Source organism: Haliaeetus albicilla, chromosome 9 (genome assembly GCF_947461875.1).
Source record: "Haliaeetus albicilla chromosome 9, bHalAlb1.1, whole genome shotgun sequence".
Lineage (NCBI taxonomy): Eukaryota > Metazoa > Chordata > Aves > Accipitriformes > Accipitridae > Haliaeetus > Haliaeetus albicilla.
In genome coordinates this window covers 17,179,339-17,197,453 of record NC_091491.1, presented here as the reverse complement: position 1 = coordinate 17,197,453, position 18,115 = coordinate 17,179,339, and the positions used below count along the sequence as shown (strand labels likewise).

At 41.9% G+C, this 18,115-nt stretch overlaps 2 protein-coding genes across 4 annotated transcripts in view; one reads left to right on the top strand and one right to left on the bottom strand.

The window, feature by feature from the left end:
* The window catches only part of LIMS2 (LIM zinc finger domain containing 2), a 37,894-nt gene extending 33,907 nt beyond the window's left edge, over positions 1-3,987 (top strand). Inside the window, exon 11 of the mRNA XM_069791938.1 lies at positions 3,359-3,987. The gene's annotated coding sequence lies outside the window, so the exon portion shown is untranslated. The remainder of the gene's footprint in view (positions 1-3,358) is intronic.
* MYO7B (myosin VIIB) overlaps positions 1,554-18,115 on the bottom strand; it is a 59,176-nt gene continuing 42,614 nt past the window's right edge. For all 3 annotated transcript variants that reach the window (XM_069791910.1, XM_069791911.1, XM_069791912.1), the window contains 15 exons: positions 17,853-18,022; positions 16,970-17,151; positions 16,040-16,167; positions 15,331-15,488; positions 14,702-14,855; positions 12,570-12,725; positions 9,718-9,823; positions 9,473-9,586; positions 8,501-8,588; positions 7,266-7,372; positions 6,607-6,792; positions 5,638-5,754; positions 4,844-4,927; positions 4,042-4,161; positions 1,554-3,268 (listed from right to left, as the gene is read on the bottom strand). In XM_069791910.1, coding sequence (XP_069648011.1) covers positions 3,185-3,268; positions 4,042-4,161; positions 4,844-4,927; positions 5,638-5,754; positions 6,607-6,792; positions 7,266-7,372; positions 8,501-8,588; positions 9,473-9,586; positions 9,718-9,823; positions 12,570-12,725; positions 14,702-14,855; positions 15,331-15,488; positions 16,040-16,167; positions 16,970-17,151; positions 17,853-18,022 — 1,954 coding nt within the window. In that variant the 3' untranslated portion in view covers positions 1,554-3,184. The remainder of the gene's footprint in view (positions 3,269-4,041; positions 4,162-4,843; positions 4,928-5,637; positions 5,755-6,606; positions 6,793-7,265; positions 7,373-8,500; positions 8,589-9,472; positions 9,587-9,717; positions 9,824-12,569; positions 12,726-14,701; positions 14,856-15,330; positions 15,489-16,039; positions 16,168-16,969; positions 17,152-17,852; positions 18,023-18,115) is intronic.

Genomic DNA, 18,115 nt, shown 5'->3' with positions numbered 1-18,115 from the left:
CTCTAGGATTTGGATTATGTCCTTATCTTCAGAGCATTTCCCAAAACTGGGAGGGGGGGGGGATCATCATAATCTCTGATCTCTATATTAGCGGAGGGTGATGTTTTCTTAGTATCTCTTAAATTACTATTTTTTCACAACTATTTTTCTTATACTCCTGCTGCCCATAGCCTGCAATGTGCAGAGTTACAGCAGTATTATATGAATAATACTGATATACCTTCTGTGGAACAGTGGAATTGAAGGAGAAGGAGAAAGAACTATAAATAGTTTAAATGAATGCATCTTCCTCTACTTCGAGTCCGCTTTTTAAAAACTAAGTAGAGTATAATGCAGACTTAGTGTGTTGATAGGCTGACAGGCTGGGTTTTGGTTTTTGGTTTTTTTCTTAAATAAAGTCAAGGTCTCAGTCAGAAATAAGCTGCATGCTTTTTTCCATTGCTGTAAATAGACACGCTGGCCAAATTAATCCTAGGTGTTACACCACTGGAGAGTATAGATTTATATCAAGGTTGAACTTGGCTCAGAAGTCTACGCTTAGTAAAAGCTGTTGTCTCATTATATACATTTATAGTTTACATTTATATTTATACGTACTGATTTAAAATCACTAATATTCACTGAGTACACTTGTAAATGGTTTTGCTTTTAGAAACCACAGTATGTGAAGCTTGTTCATATTCAAAGGGTATGTTAATCACTTGCAATCTTTATAGCAACCTAATCTCCTCTCTAGGGTTTGCATCCTGGTCTTTATTTTTACAGCAGTCTGTGCAATGTAGGCAAATATTGTTCAACCTTCTGTACAGAGAGTTTCTAGATGTTGCATGTTTTGTATTAGATGATGTGACTGACACTTTTTTAAAAAGTGGTTGGATGGTGAAGCAATAGATTGGAGGCAAACATGTAATAAACATGGTTGTACTAGTCTGTAAAGCACTATTAAGTGCTGAGGATGGTATAGACTGAGTAAAAGAATTAGCAGCTACTTGCCTTGGTGCAGGCCTTGATGAGCAGTGTGGATTCTGCACCATGTGGAGCTCTCATTTTATCACAGATTGCTTGTGCTAACCAAAACATGTGATCATGGATTGAAATGTTGTAATACTGTACTTTTTTATGTTTCTGTAATAAAGTTAACTGTAATACGTTTTAAATCTTCACAGAAAAAACAAATGTAAAAAGGTTGTATATTGTACAGTAAAAAAAAGAAAAAAAATTACATTTGCAGTGCTGAGCCAGAGAGCATTATGCACTCTGAGGAACTCTGGGGATTGCCCAAATCTGCTGCAGTGTCATGACGAATTCACATTTTGGACCTGTGCTGCTTCCGTGGTGCTATGTTGGTTGATAAGGATGTGCAGAAAGGAGTATCATCCTTTTAGAGGCTGTGCTGTATAAATTGTGAAATTGTGTTGTGAATATGACAAGTAGATGGGATGTTGTGATCATTTACACGCTGCAGTGGATGTTTGGTAGGTTTAGGTTACATGGATCTAGAGTGAATATTCAATTTTCTTGTTAAAAAAGACAGTGTGGTTGATTTTCTGCATTGTTTATTTAAAAACCAGAAACAATACAGTTTGACTGCAAAATTTCTTTTTGTACAGGTGAAGTATTGAATGCTTCTCACTTATAGCCAGTTAGATCAGACATAGGATGACAAAACAACTCAAAGTCATATCTCAAATGTTTCCATTGCCAGCAATGGACATTGCAGCAGGAATATCTAATTGCATGCAAAAGGATCAACTATTCTGGCAAGTGTGGCACTCATTTAGATGCACAAAGAGAGTGGGGGTCTTCTCTGCCACCAATGTACAAAATTCCCATTAGTGTTTGAATTTCACAAACACTGAGGGAACAAGAGAACCATTGTGCATACATTGGCAAATTTGAGAGATCTAGCAGAGCTGCTTTTCCAGCACTGCCAGATTGTGTCTCAAGGAACTTGGTGTGAATGCTTTAAGACATGTCCATGTTTCACTGTGAGCAAGGGAGGGCTTGTCATTGAGGAAGGACTACTTGTTCTCTGATGGGGTAAGCACCTAAGCTTACTACCACCACAGTGCATATATTCTTTACGCACTCTGAGCACACCCTGCTTCCCATAGGACCAATGTTGTGTGTTTACAAAGGTCTGAGGGATGAACAAGTGCTGAATCAAATTTTACCACTCAAAGTGCCTGCTAAACAGGAAATAGAAATTATCAGGAGAAATTAAAGCTATTATTTTTGTCTCATGAACAAATGTCTGCATAACTCCAAGCTGAGAACATTTTTATAGAGCAGAAAAGTCTCTTTTCAACACATGTCTGTTACACTGAGTTCTTCAATTCTGATTTGCACTGAATAGCACATCTATAACTTGAAATAGGAGCAACTGAGTAAAAGTAATGGACCCAAAATCTGGACTCATTTCAGAGTTTGTTTATGCTTATTAGAAACTGCATAGTAGAAAGCAGTGGTTAGTTTCTAAGTGCATTATAAAATGTGGAAGAAAGAACACTATTTAATTAAACCAAGGCAATGGTAAACCAGTGGACAGCCTGCTAATTTAGCAGCACACAGGAATGACAGTTATATTCTGACAGTAACTGGCTGTCATAGTCTACAGTAACATACAGCACGTAACCTAGTGATAAAAGGATGAAACCCAGCATCTCACCTTTCAAGGTGTCCAGTTATCCTACTACTAAAGGGCATTTCTCCACTCCTAGAATTTCCAATGGGAGGAAAAAAATAACATTACCTTTGTTTGCAAAGACTCAATGAGTTTATGCATTTGGTAGGAGCATATACAAGGGGACATTTCCTTTCCAAAAGGAAGACAGCTCTTAATGTGTCTTCTCTTTAAGAACAGAGGAGAGTTAGAGTATCAGAAGAGACTCTCATATTAGGTTCCTCTGTCCCCATATTACATTAAATCCAGCTAAACTTTCTCTAAATCCAAAATCTGAATGGAATTCTTATACTACATCTAAGACAGACAAATGTTACAGATATTTGAAAGCACACGCTCACTTGAACTTCTCTTGTGGTAATATTTCAGCAACACAGTTCATTCAGTGTGTGATCAGAAGACTGATCATCAAGATTAGTATTTTGTAAAAGGCATTTCTTCTGGGAGATGAAATTACAGGTAGTTTGGCACAGGTAGAGGTCATGGGTTCTATTTCTGCTCTCAGGCTGGGAGGTTCTTCTGCTTGTTTACAGCATTCATTAGCAGGCGTACATAGGATGTTAACAGGTCATCCATTTTGTAACCCTGTCAGAAAAGAAAAAAGCCTTAAGTCTCTCAAAGAACTCCAGAAGCAAAAATAACTATATTTTCCTCCCTGTTTTATCTTATTCTTAGGTTCTTGCCTGCATGGACATCTCCTCTTCCAACAGCTGTCACTGTTTTGATAATTATTCATCTATTCCTCCGTTTGGTCTCCCCTTCATAGATTTACAAAACTTTACAGAGCATAGCTCTACTGTGTCCTTGTCATTCATTCTATAGATTGACATCTTGTACTTAGGAATCCAAGCTTTTCTGTGAGCAAAATTAGCCCTTAAATGTTTTTATGTTATCTTTACAAATTTACCTTTAAATATCAACACAGTGATGCTTGTCTGAGTCTGTGAACAATCTGAAACCAATTCTTAAAAAGGTGCTACCGCTCATTGAAAAGTGTAAAATCTTACAAGGATGGTGTTACTGCATAGATGGATCAAACCATGCAAGACAAAAAGCCTCTAGTGTAGTTTTGTGGGTAAATGCAGTCTTTTCTTAATGTCTCAGATAGATAGAATATTGATGTCTGGGAAGAATTTGGGAAATTACTGTTTTTCCTTGTCTCCACCTTACGTCATTGCATCAGATGGCATTATATAGCACCGAACCAGTTCTGAACTGTAATTTTCTTGACATAGCAGTGATGCTTTTTGTATCTGCACTGGTTTTAACATCTGTTTTGGCACCATTGTTTTGTAGCAATTCTGGATGTAAAGGAAAAATTAAGAGTTTCTTGTGCATAAGTTGACAAAACTTCTTACCAGAGATGTTTCGCATAAGATCCGGCTTCCTCGTACCAGGTTCCCTATTGTCATGTGAAAGTATGTGCTCCCACTGCTCCAATTGGAGATTTTATTGAAGGGGTAGACTGTTAAAATATCCTGTAAGGGGAAAACAAACTGAACTATAGAACCTTTCTCAAATGAAATCGGACTGTTATGTAAGAAAACCTGTAGAGCCAGAGAATTCTTTTTCTTCCCCACTTCATTTATAAACACAGTGAATCAAGGTAGGTCTTGCATCCAGACTGGTGATATATTGTATTTTCACCAAGCAGGTGAGTCTTAATCACTCTAATGAGACTTCCTTTCATTATATATTGATCTTTGCCTTAGCACACTGCAACTATATTTACAATAATCTAAAACTGGCTGGATATTTGTTTTCTTATTATGGTAAGAGCAGACTATTTGGGTTAGAGAGCTGGTAAACACTGTCATTTGACTTGATCTTTTAGACAGCTTAGGTTTCCTGCAAAGCATTTTTCTGAAGCAGGTTCCCTAGTGCACTGTCCATCCATCTGCCTGATCTTATCACTTTGCCCAGGTCCATCATGATTACCACTTCTTTTTTCAGAGATGCTCTACACTGTTTCCTTTCCAGTGTAGAAACTGCAATGAAGCAATTTGAGGCTATGACATTTTCTTTGGTTTCACACAGAAAATTAATAGAGGGACTCTATCCTCTCCTACCATTCAGGGAGAAGGTCCTGTTGCTGTCCCTAAATTAGCACAGTCAATTAAATCCTTCCTTAGACGCTTGAGAAGGAACCTTAAAAGTTACCTTTGTCTTCTGATGAATCAGTGAGACTCCTTGCTTGTTGATTGCAATCAGCACAATCTCCGGGAAATTTGGCTCCGAGGTTTGCTATAAATGAGTAACAGAGCAAGATAAGGAGAAAATAAAGAAATGATCCATATCGGGTGCATAGTGACCTTTAACAGTGTCCAGTGCTGCTTCTCTCTACCAAATAAACACTGAAACTTAAAGCTCTTCAATATTATGTAACTATTGCTAAGGATTACTTTTTTGGCCATGTATTGATGACTTGAGCAGCTGCTACATAAAAGCAGAATCAGGTCTGGTATTTCCTAGGCTATCTGATAATAGGATCGATGGTTGGTTGTAAACCAGTTAATAGCCTAGTGAGAAGAAATTAAAGGTAGCAAGTGGGAAACGATTCCTGGAGGTATTCACTGCAGAATGAGAAGATTAGTACAGTTCTGTTCTGAGGGAAGAGTCCCCAGAGATACAAGATTTGGTAGCATTTTGTTGTGGAGAACAAAGGCAGGACAATTAAGTATCTATGTAACTGAAAGCCTTCCATCTACTACATAATTGTAATATTAGGTATTACAACTGGAACAACAACATAGCCAGTATATAACAGGCAACATAGTTCAGAGTGGATAAAGAACCTGTCTCCCTACTTTCATGGAGCTGAGTTTTCCTCAGTAGATGATGGGAATTCAGCTTTATAATGTATTCTTACTTACACAGATACGGAATTATAGTCGGTCCATATCCCCCAGTGCTGGTCTACTACCAAAGCCATTCATACAGTCCTTTAAACATACCTTCACCTCAAAGAAGGCTGATCCAAATGTTGGCCACCGGTATATCATTTTCAAGAAGGCAATCTTGGCCTCATCCACAGTTTTTCCTTCGTGTTTACTATATGCTGCAGTAATGCTCTGTTTAGAAAAAAGGATATAAAGCCTATTCAGTTGGCTACAGGCAGGTTTCCAATGTCCAGCATTAGCACCAAAGACAGCATCAGATCATCACCAAGATAAGTCTTTTGCCCACAGCAACAGAATACTGTAAAAATGCAAATAGCCTACCATGCCATGGGGCAAGGTGGAGGCAGAACCTCCCCAGTGTTCGTTACTAATGAGTTGGGTGAAGGAAGTCCAGGAGCCCAAGGGAATGGATTTCAGGGCAGAGGGGCAATATGGGGTGAAACAAAATTCAGAAAGCCCATGTTCAACACCCACAGACATGTATCACATTTTCTGCTGAATCATGTAGGGTGAATTTTCCCTCTGTATTTGAAATAGTGTCCTGTGTCTTCCTCAGTGGAGTAAGTGATAAGTACCTGGTGAAACTTTCTTGCCTTTTGGTGGATAAAAGAGCCTTTTGCTGTGAGTAGCATGCACATGGTACAAAGCAACTGATTTGCTGGCCAAATTATGAAATATTTAGGACACATCTTAATTTTCTGTTTTGCTACAAGGTCCTCAAATCCCCAGACCCATCACTGAATTTCCTGTCTCTAACTCTTCTTCTGGGCACTGAAAATAGATTAGTATCTCCAAGAAAGATGCACCTCTCAAATCAATTGTCCAGGGCTGCAGATATCTTTCAGAGCTTTGGTAGAGAGGATGCAAAATCTGGATTGTAAGAAGAAAACAGCAACATCCAATAGTGTCCCTCCATAGTGCTTTCAAAGACTATCAGATCAAAAAGGTAGCATGGCTCAATATCTTTCTTCTCTCATAAAGCTCTGTGGCAGTAGTATGAGTAATGAAAGCTGATGTTCTTACCTTCTTCCATTCATCTGATGAGATTGCTCGGAGCAGATTGTCTGGCACCAGCTCCTTCAGGATTTTGGGGATGGTTGCCAGCTGTGTGCGGTCATTGTTGAAGCGCACTTTATAAATCAGCCCTGCCAGCTGGACAGCTTCATCCTTGGAACATTTGTGGTAGCCTCTGAGGTACTTCGGCAACTCCTGGAAGAGACCAGCTTTGAATCCACACAGAATGGGCTGAAGCAAACACTGACTTATGCATTCTAAATCTGTGAGGTCAGGATGTGAGTCATGCCAAACACAGTCCAAGAACATCCCAAGAACTTCTGACTCCTTCTGGAGGTTCTCTGGATGATTCTTAAAGGTCCTTTCCAACCCAAACCATTCTATTATTCTCCATACAATTACAGAGCAAGACAAGCACCTCCAGGGAACAATTAGGTAAGGGAACTGTGCTCCTAACATAAGCAGTATAGCTAAGGTGTGAACCGTGAGAAATGAATCTGCTCCTGAGGCTAAGCTGTGCCCTCCAGAGGTATTTGTATTCCTCTGGAGGCTCTATAATGCAGGCCTTGGAGAGGGAGATGGTAATACTCTAGCAGGTGTACTTTCTCAGGAGTATTTCTTGGATAACATTGCCTGCCATTATGTTTATGCTTTAGGGAGCTGGTTACCTGGTGGTAATGAAAAATAGAATCAGCTTTCAGGTCCTTCCCAGGAGTTACATTCAGCCATAGCTTTCTCATGAAGTATACCTCATAAGCCACAGACATAGCAGCCCCTAAGGAAACGACATCTTGTTAGTATTCTCTGTATCGCTGTACAGTTCTGCAGCTTTTAAATGGCTTGTGAGTTTCATCAGAAATGTAATTCTGGTTTTAATAGTAACAAAATTAGTAACAAAAAAGTACAAAAGGCCATTTTAGATGACTGAGAAAGTGATTAGTTGTCTGTTCCTGGACACTGATCAAGCAGTGATCTAAGGTGCAGGCTCTTCAGAGATGGAGGAAAAAGTTGAGGATGCCTGCAGTATGAGTGTTTGTTATTTCCTGGTGCTCATGACAGCTGCCTGCCAATGTGCAGCGCACCTGAATTCTATTATACTTATGCAGGTACATTCCCTGATGGCTGTGTTAACAGAAATTAATTGTGATTTAGTGCACCCACATCTCTATGCTGTGATTTTCAGAGCTCCTAGCAGCTCTATCAGCTGTGAGGAGAAGAGAGAAGTTAGAAAGTCTTAGATATGTAGATAGTGCTTCGGGAAGCTCAACCTCAGCTGTCCTGAAATAAGCTAAGATCTGGGTAAATTAATATGAAATTTGAGTGGAGTTTGAGTTTGATGTAGATTTCAAAATATTTGTTATACGTGGGGTGAAGTGCAAAGAATTGCTGTCATTAGTTATATTGTTTTATTCTAACAAGTGTTCCCCTGGCAATACAACTTGTGCTTTGGTATCATCAGGTAATAATCTAGACAACAATTTTCTAACATCCCAAGGAATGGGAGTGGCACTGTGTAAAGAACCTATTTACATGTGTTGGCTCATACCTGATCTGGCAATGCATGAGACTTGGACTGTAAAGACGATGAACCTATCTAACTTGTGTGCATGCAGCTGTGTGTTTTGGATGCAACAGGTCAAAAAATCCTGGGTACCAATTAAAATTTCTGGAGAGATCCCCCCACAAAGATGTTCTGGTGTTTTTGATAGCCAGTGCTTGGCTGCATCAGGTCACTGATCTTACTGCTGGTGCAGGCAGTAACTGTGTATGTACAAACAAAAATTATATAAGGCTCTGCCACATGCTTCCCAAGATGGAGTAAATCCTACTGGATAAATTTGCTGCTTCCCCAGTTCAACACAGTGTCTCATGCAGTTTCTTGTCATGCTGGCTTTCTCCTTACCATCTTTCCCTGGTTTGTTCCTCCTGTTCCAGTCTGTCACCTGCCTTAGTGAGTCAAAGAAGTAGTCTGCTTCATTCTGACTGATCACCTGAAAAAGAGGCCAAGCAATGAAGCGGGGAAAGGAGGGACTAGTGGATCAAATAAAACACTGCCTGTGCCAACATACCCAAGTATAAGGCTGAATTTTCTTTCCCTGTCTACAGTGACATAGCACAATTATGGCAGGAAAAACAGAGGCAAGGGGAAAGAAGTAGAGAAATAGGAGAAGGAAGGCTCAAATGATGTACATTTCATATAGGGATTTTTATTGCATCTTCTGTTCCTTTTTTCTTTCCAACCTGCTTATTGACATCAAGCTAAAGATGCCTACCTTATTCTTAGCCATCTCCTCTTTGTAAAATACTGGCACATACTGGGTTCCTCTTTTCAGGAATGCAGCACATCAGGCACTCCCCATGCTTGGAATCAGTGCTGCTTTTGCCTTGATCACAGCTCCAGAGAGAAAGGACCTCTCAGAAAGGCAGCCAACCCAAGCTTCAGCTCAGACAAGGCAAGGTCAGCCACTGGTGCTGGTCAGCTACTGCTGTCCCTAATAGTAAAGGGTACTGTACATGTGCAGCACATCTCCTGGGCAAAGCCTGAGTGGAAAAGGGCTGAATCCAGCAGTATGCAACATGGAATTTGCTACCATCCCGGCAGCTGCAAGAAAGTGGTTGTCTCCTCTGCTTTTAGTACCACCTGTATACCGGCAGACTGATAGAAACTCTGCATCTCCATCCAGCCCCTTCAAAAGACTCAAAATAATTGTCAGGTGCTAAAAGTTTGAGCCTAGGTTGTATCCCCTCAGTAAGACAGAAGCAGTAATGACCTACTCTGTTGCTTGGCTTCATATATGGTTGTTTAGGTGGCCTGGTAAATAAGTAAGAGAGGAGCGGGGAGTCTGGCTACCCTGCCATAGTCAAGAAGAGTTACCTTGTCTGCAATCTTCACAAAGAGGCTGAAACCTTCCCACGAGCTCAGCTGTAATTTGGAAGCTATGTTCTGACACAGAATCCGGATTTTGGTGTTTGTTCCCACATCAAATGTCTATGAGATAACAAGACTCTTGTTACACAGAGGACGGGAAGAAATTAGAACACTGAATGTCTTGAAACGTGCTCCTGCATGAACACATCATGGCTGGGAAAATGGTCAAGGCTGGGAAAAGAAGTTCTCACCTGTTGTGTTTCATTGGGGAAGCAAATCTTGTGTGAGATCTTAGTGTTGTTCTGTAAGATGGCCTCAACCTCCACAGGATGAGGTGCCCACTTCCTGGAGCCACTCCTGGAAAATGCCACCACCATCATAAGAGAGATTAGTGCTGCATGTTTAATCTTTGAGGAGCTGAACAACAGTATTCTATCTGAACAACAGACTCCATCCAAAATGTGTGATGGGGTGGGCTCCAATGGAACTTCACCTCAGTGCAAATTCAGTGTAATAAAAGCAAGAAACTGAGGGTCTTATTAGCCTGTATATTAAAAGTCTGTTCTACTCAGCAAGGAGGTTGCAGGAATAAGGCCAGTACCATTACCCCTTCTACGTATTCAGCAACATTTTTCCTTACTGTTATTGAAGTGTGAAGATAGTGGCTACAAGGAGACATACATTTTATTTAATTCTTGCATCAGCAAAAAGATATGCATTCAGACACAAAATGAGTTACAGCTCAGGAGGCAAGTACCAGAAAAGTTTGGAGGGCCACTAGAAGCATTACATTTTATATAAGAACTGGCATGTAATCACTGACTCAAGAGGTGCTTAAGCTGTACAATCCCAGTTCTTTGAAATTATACCTCGGAGCAGAGCTGTCTTTTAAAGCAAAGGAACTGGCCCTGAAGTCTGAGTCATGCAAAAACCTCGATACAGTTAAAATGAGGACAAATCTAGCACATTACCTTCTGGGGCTGGTATTTTCCTGCCCTCGGTGGCACAGAGCAGGCTGTTTAGAGATGTTGTACACCACAGCTTATGGGCCAAACTCCTCTCTCACACTGGGCCAATCTCTCAGGAAGAGAGCTTAGTCTGGCATCCAGCTTTAGTTGTGTGGCTTTGAAAACATTTTTTTCTATTAAATAAAGTGGCAGTTCCATTTGGAGAAAAAAAAACCCTGACTGTAACCAAGTTGAACAGCATGTGCTTTGGTACTGTGCAGGCACTGTAAGGAGTGTGGACCTACCCAACTCAGTCATTTATTCCTGGACTTGCTGCAGAGGGAGGCCATAGGAGACCAAGGAAACACAGCAGTTTGGCTGGAGGCACAGGGCCATCTCTCCTTGCAGCCTCAGCTCAGAATTCATTGCCAAGGCAAGATCTGCCTAACACCCATCAGGGTGCTCGCTGGTTCCCTGGCCAGGAGTCTGGGGATGAAGCTGTAAAGCTGTTTATGGAGGAAAAATTGTACCCAAGGGCTCAGCTGGCTTCCACTCCACATATTGTAGGTCAGTCCTTTGAGCTGCCTGCTCTCCCCTTTCCAAAGAGAGTAGGTTACTTAACAGGGAGTAGTTGGGCTAGATGATCATTGTAGGTCCCTTCCAACTGAAATATTCTATTCTATTCTATTCTATTCTATTCTATTTAGAGCAGATGCAGGTTCAATCTTAGGAAAAGAAATACTCTTAGAAAACAACATTTGTCTTTGTTCCTCTTCCCATCCCCCAGGCTCCAGATCTGAGGCAGTTTAGCAGATAGAATTCTTCTCCCAAACAGCCCATTCTGCTTTTCCCTCCGTGTTTCCCCACTCTAAAGAAGCTCTATACAGCTCAACAGGGCTTAGAGCATGAATAGCACATGATATAGGGAGGCAGGAAATGTTCAGTCTTCTCCATAGAAAAAACCAATGAATAGCATTCCTCGCCATGCATTTTTCAGGCACTTCAAAGGCGAGTTCAATGTGCAGTGACATTTCCCAGCAGTGCCAAAACCCATCCACTGCAAGGGGGACAGCCACTGTGTTAGCATTCCCCTTGAGCCTGACCCACAGAGCTCACAGACCAAATGCAGGGCCCAGCCTAAGAGAAGGGGGAGGATGGAGGAACTGGAGGGAGAAATCATTAGGCAGCTTCTTTGCTGAAGAGATCTGTGGCAGGCAGGTGGTAATCGCAGCAGGATCAAAAGGGAGAAGGCTGGGGTTAACCTTGATGCCAAAGCACTGTGTTCTCAGACCAACAAGCTGGGTAATTCCAGTGCCTGGCAGAATCTAGGGAAACCTTCCCCCTACAGTTCAGTTGATCCTTCCTGAAATCCTGGTAGCCCTTCTACTCTCTCTGGTTGTGTCATGTTCATTATACCAACAAGTCATTCAGAAGGTCAGGAAGCACTGTGGTTTGGAGGCCTTATTGCTTCAACCCTCACCAGGACTGGGGTAATGCCTAGTGGTCTGAGAAGTGCCTTGCTTTGAGCAGCCATGTAAGTGTCAGGGCTTTGCTCATTTGGGTTTCTTCAAAGAACAGGAATTGATTGTGTTGATCCTCTCTTCCCAGCATGGATCTGCTTTGCTTCACTGTCAGAAAACCAACAGAGCCATGTTAGCACTCTGCAAATGTCAGTGACTTCAGTGGTGCCACCCCACTATAAGTAAAACCTAGTATTTTTAGCTGCACATTTGCAGCTCTGTGCTACCGACATTCAGCAAACTCAAGACTGATCCTCAGGCACACATAAGGGGGACAAGGACATGCTGCCTCACCAAAGGAAAGAAAGGTCAGGTCCTCATCAATGACAATGCAGGATTTCATTTCAAGCTGCATGCCCTTTAGGATGTTTGAAATACCCAGCTCTGGAAGTCAAGTGATTATGTATGATGTTGAACTTTTAAAAATGTTGCTAACTCTGAAGGAAAAACCTGAAACTGTGACACAGACCTCTCTTAGTCGTTCAAAGTCTGTAAGGGAGTTAAAAATAATTATCACTTTAAAAAAAAAAGGGATGTAAAGAGGGAAAGGAAAGTAAGAGCCTCAATTTTTTAGCCTGTGAGCTTTTTGGCACCTGATTCATGATTTTTGAGCTGGCTATATGCTGGATCATTTACCTCATCACTGTCTGAATCCTCCGACTGCACTCCAAGGCCAGTGTTTCTTTCTGACGTGTCTCCATGAACTTCTGGGCATGTTTCAGCAGTGACTTGCTGGGTGGGAACAGGCCAGTGCAGAGCCAAAGGAGCTGCCAGCCCTTGGTCACACTGTACCTGTGAACACAAAGCAAACAGTTCTGCTATAGCCACATAAAATTCTTTGTTTGACCACACACCAGCTACAGGGAAGAGAAACAGAACATACGCTCATACATATGGTATGTTGTGCCATTCAGCAGAGAGCTGCAAATCAACAGAGACTTCACACAGGATCTGGCAGCCGTTTTCTGTGCAACAACCACAGCCTGTAAGTGAGGACAATGCTAAATCCTGGCTGATGAATATTCATGACAGTTGCAAATCTCATGAATAAATATAAGCTCCAGTTTAACAGTCATCTTGGCAGCAGTGATCCTGGTGCCACCCTCTTGGAAAGCCACTGTCAATTTGCTGTTCAAGCTCACATGTATTTGGATTGTGCTTTATCAGGTGTTTGTATTCACCTGCCCTCTGTGCTAGCCAGCTTGCACAAGCACTTCGCATGCAATCGACTTTCCCTTACACATGGTCCTGGTCTGAAACATGAGCATGTGGATGGCATTGTGTAATGAGGTAGTTAAGTTCTAAAACACTCCAGATGAAGTTTATACAATTTTCAGGCAGAAAGCCAGTTCTTCCAGCCTCTGGACCTGTGAAATCTGCCAGTTGAAGTTCTTCTGGCATCTCACCCTCACCAGGAAGAAAGGTTCTGCAGCCAGGAGGTGGTCAGTCATTCTACCTTCAACACCAGGAGCAGAACAAACTTCAGCTCTGTCCCAGGAATTGCTCTGAAACACTAAATGGTGTGAAGTGGGTTTAGTTGGGAAAGTAAGCAGGTCTGCCTCTGAATGGGCACCAGAGTCTGCTGAATAAAGAGGTCCTGGCTTCTTTATTCCCATTTACTTTTCTAATTTTGCAGAGGAAGACACACTATTTTAATCCCATTTATACTCTATAGATCAGTGGTGTTCATGTCTATGTGAGCGCGGGACATGGTCCACAGCACAGTAGCCTGGGAAGGATGAACGATTTGTTGCTCTGGCTGTTCTAATGAAAATATATGGAAATAGCCACCTTTCAAGCATTGTTTTTTCCACACCAGTGATCCCTCTCAAAACAGTGAATGACCCATGGGACTAAATTGGTAGAGTACATCAGACATGGCACTGGCACCATGGTTACAGACTATGCATTAAATAGCCTGTAAGATTTACTGCACACAAGGAAATTTACTATTTAATAGTTACATGCATGGTAAAGGTTCCACTAAGTTTAATATTTGTGGAACAGTAAGAAAGAAAATAAGCAAATAGAAGCTCCTTCTCTAACTTTAGCAGTGACACAATGCAGCTAGAAACAGACAAACTATTTTGTTAATAATTAGTATTATTTTAAGCTTCTTTTTGCAATTCAGTTCCCCTGGAAGTAGGTCAAATTACCATTTTATGAGTGGGGAAGAAAACACCAGCCTGTTTTGGAGACTTATGCATGGGCAGGGACCTGTGTAACCAACCTGTTCTGCAAGGCAGTTGTGTAACCTAATTAATATAACTACTCAAAGGTATTCACTGGTGGTAAAAGATCTGGTGTGAACTATGTGCTTATAGGAGGGAAATATTGTCATTGGGAAACCTACAACAAATGGAGGGCAGAGCAGCGACTGAAAGCATGCAAGAATTCTATGCAGTGCCATATTTTCTCCACAGACTGCCTTGGGAGTAAGAGGGCTTCAGTAGCACCTTGCTTGCCTCACACAATACTGCACAGACATGAGCACTGAATGCTGATGGGAGCAAAGCAGCAGCTCAAGGGAGAGGAGTAATAGTCCTGCTCTGTGGCCTCTCACTGCCAGTCAGTGGTCCTGAGTGCTCCGTAAAGGTAAGCCCCACAGCACTGCCTGGAAAAAGGGGGAAGGGAAGGTGTCACTCCAACATTTGGGCATCCTTCCCCTCTGTCCCCACCCCATCACGAGTGTAGCAGGGGTTCCTGATCACCAGCTGTACTTGAGCCCTGGGTCTGCAGAAGCAGGGTGTGTGCACCCGGGTAAGTACCTGTTTCTGTTCTCAGTCAGTTGCTTCATAATCTGACAGTAAATCTCATCCCGCAGGACCTCCTCCTGGATAGCTGCTACAAATATCTGGTCAGTGACTTCCACAGAGGAGTGTGTCTGTTTTGAGGGATAGTCTCCCATGAATTTCATGATGGGTGAACGTGCTGTTAAGGACAAAAGCAGGCCAATTTCGGAAGGTAAATGGGAAGTCTCACCTGGATCCTAACATGTCAGTGACACTGTTGATGTCTAAGTAGCAAATACTGGGAGGACAGTCTGGAACATATTCCCCACCTGTCCTCTACCCCCTTTCCATGTGCAGCAGTCACTGCTTGGCTGTGATTTGTACCGTATTAGCTGCTTGCTCTGAGCAAATGCAGTAAATCTCACCCACTCATAAAGCCACGTTCTGAGTTCAGTGAGCCATCAGGAGTTGTGGAGCATTTGGAGGGAACAGGACCTTTCCTCTGTAGACAAGGGAAACAAAGTTGATACCCCCCACCTTGATGTAAACATATCCCCTATAATGTGGATGCGGTATTATCTCAATGGAGGCAAGTTTAGTGGAGGTAGCTAGCTCTTCCTTCCCCTGAGCGTTCTCAGGTCCCAAAGAGAAGAGTCAAAGGATATCAATGAAGGCCTGGCAGGCTAAATCCCGAAGATCAGGGTCTGTGCATGCTCTCTTCAGCAAGGGCTGTTTCAAGGGCTCCTTAGAGTGTGCCCACAGTTGACTGCGCCCACGGGATTTCTGGAGAACAGCTTTGCTGATGGATTCCTTCTCAGGAGTCCTGAATGAAGACAAATACAGACAATACAAAATTACTGGATCAGTATTGCTATGAACATAGGAGGTCATTATCACAAAGACTTATCTCTAGGCATGTTCTTTCCCAAGACAGTGATCTCCTATCTTGTTTGATTATGCAGGTCAACAAGAACAGGAAAATGTAGTTTATTGTAGATCCAGAAGGGAGAAGGCTTGCAAAAAGAAGAGAGGATTTAGAAGACTAATTTTTCACCTACTCGCCAAGGCCTGAAATGTTGTGTATGCTCACTAGCTGGTAAGTGCTGAAGAAGAGGTGAGAACTAAGAATAGGGCCTCCTGGAAAGAAATAAGTCCAGCTGGGGTTCTTCTACCCTTCCCTTTGCATTTCTGCAGACAAAAGATACAAGTAGGCCATGTGCCAGAATCTCTGCACGTCCAAAGTCACACTTAATTACAGGGAACAAAGAAAAGAAACCCAATCAGAAATGGGAGATGCTGTTACATCCTAGGCTTTAAGGATCACTGAAATCAACAAGAAGTTCCCTAGGGTGCACACTACACAGAGAGCTTCACCTGAAGTGTTCATAGGAGAACTCCTCCAGGGTGTAAGGCTTCACTTTGAGATCCTCCTCATCAGGTTCATCCATGTAGGAGTTCTGTGAAGCTGTCCTCCTCTGGTCTGGAGACATCATCAGCAAGCTCTGGAATGACACAGCCTCGTAGAGATGTCACATGGACACAGGTCTTTGCACAGATTGTCAGGTGTTACTCAGCATATATGTGCAGATGGCGTATACTAAACTTGAGTACTCTGTGCTGCAGGAGACCTTCTGTCCCCTAAGCAGCATCTTCAGAGACTCAAGAAAGACTTGGGAATAGTTGACTCAAGGAAGTAATTTGCATAGTCCCAACAGTGGTGGCCATCAAAATGTATGTGATTATCCAAAGCACAACACTTGTTAAAAATGCACCTGCTTATCACTAGTGTGTTTTTCCCCCACTTTTTCAGCTTTTTACTTGTTAGCCCAGTATCTAATATAGTGAATCTCCAAAACTGAAGACAAAATTGTTAGCAGAGTGATCAATGGGAAACCTTGACTCCCTCAAAGAGCATACTCTTTTAAAGTAACCTGCTGCACTTAGAGCTTCCCTTGAGCCCAGTCGAGCCCAATCAAGCCCAGTATGAATACAGGAAAATTCAACTGCACACCCATTTCCATTAATTGCTACCAATTCCAGGCACTGAAATCCCTAATGGTGAATAGACCATTTTTTTGGAAGTCATTGCTTTTGTGCAACTGCAGTCTTCTCCTTAGAGTTTGGACTAGGTTTAATTTTGTTTTCAGTCAGGACGAAATGAAATGCTTTGCTTCAATGGGAGATATAGAACTTGTCTGACTTTGGAGGAACAACTAACTTCCAGTTATAAATTTAATCATATTTAACACTGTTATTATCATTTATCTTCCAGTCTCTTCAAAGAGACTGCTCAGCTTTTCTTACCAGCACTTGACTAGAGGGTTTTGTGAGAGAAGGAATGGTGTAGATCTCTTCCAAAAATACATTCCCTGTTTTGCCTGTCCTTTCATTCTGGGCACAGGTCCAGCCAGAGTTTGCATCCAGCCTTTTGTCTTCGGTGAAGATTAGCAAGTCTCCCTTCTTGAAGGACAGGATGGCAGGATCTTCTGGAAAACAGAATAAGGGAGTACTGTTCAGGCTTGACAGTCCAGGAAAATGCAAAGGGATTGCATCATGAAAGACAAGGGAATTGTGTTTTGAAGGCCTGAATTCAATAAGCAATAGAAAGTGATTTGTGTAAATATGACTAATTATCCAGTAACACTTCAGAGAAATCACTTAAATTTCCTCTGACAGGCTGATTTTGATCCACTGAGGGCAATGGCAAAAATCTATTTGTTCCAAATGGATGCTGACTTTGTGTCTAGAACTGGCAGCAAAGTATGGAAAGAAAGTAGTTGTAAGTAGGTGAAGTTAATGTTTACAATTTAATCCCTTCTTCTCTGTTCCAGCCAACTATATTCCACAGAAAATTCCAGTTTACCACCTCTGTGAAATTTTTCTGGAAAGTATTTCCAGGGACCCCAGATCCAACTTCCTACTACAAGAAGGCTGAGTTATTGGACACTGTACTATCTAAATAAAATATGCAAAGAAGTAGAAGGAGGAAGGAAAGTTAATTTGTATGCAAAGGTATTGAATCACATTGCCTTATGCTCTGTATTGCTGTGCTGATCACTATGCATCCCTCCTGGAGCAAAGGGACTCTTGCTCAAGTTCTCCCTCTTCTCTTTGAGCTCTTTCAAACGAGTGCTGTGGGTTCTCTCAAGATTTCTTCCCTAGCCTGTAGAAAAGTTATAAGACTTACCTTGGGATTTTTTCTCATGCATTGCCACTGCAAATCGTGATCTCTTCTTCAGTCCTTCCAGGAACATGACAACCAGTTCAGCAATGACAACACTGTTTACAGAAGTCAGGACAAACTCCTCGCCACGAAGTGTGATGAGAGTGCAGCTCTGTCCAAATGACTTCACTGCCCTATGTATTATTGAACAGATTGTTACTAGAGCATCTGAAAAACTTACAGACCCATCTGCAATCACATCCAAGGCACCTACACCTCCTTGCAGA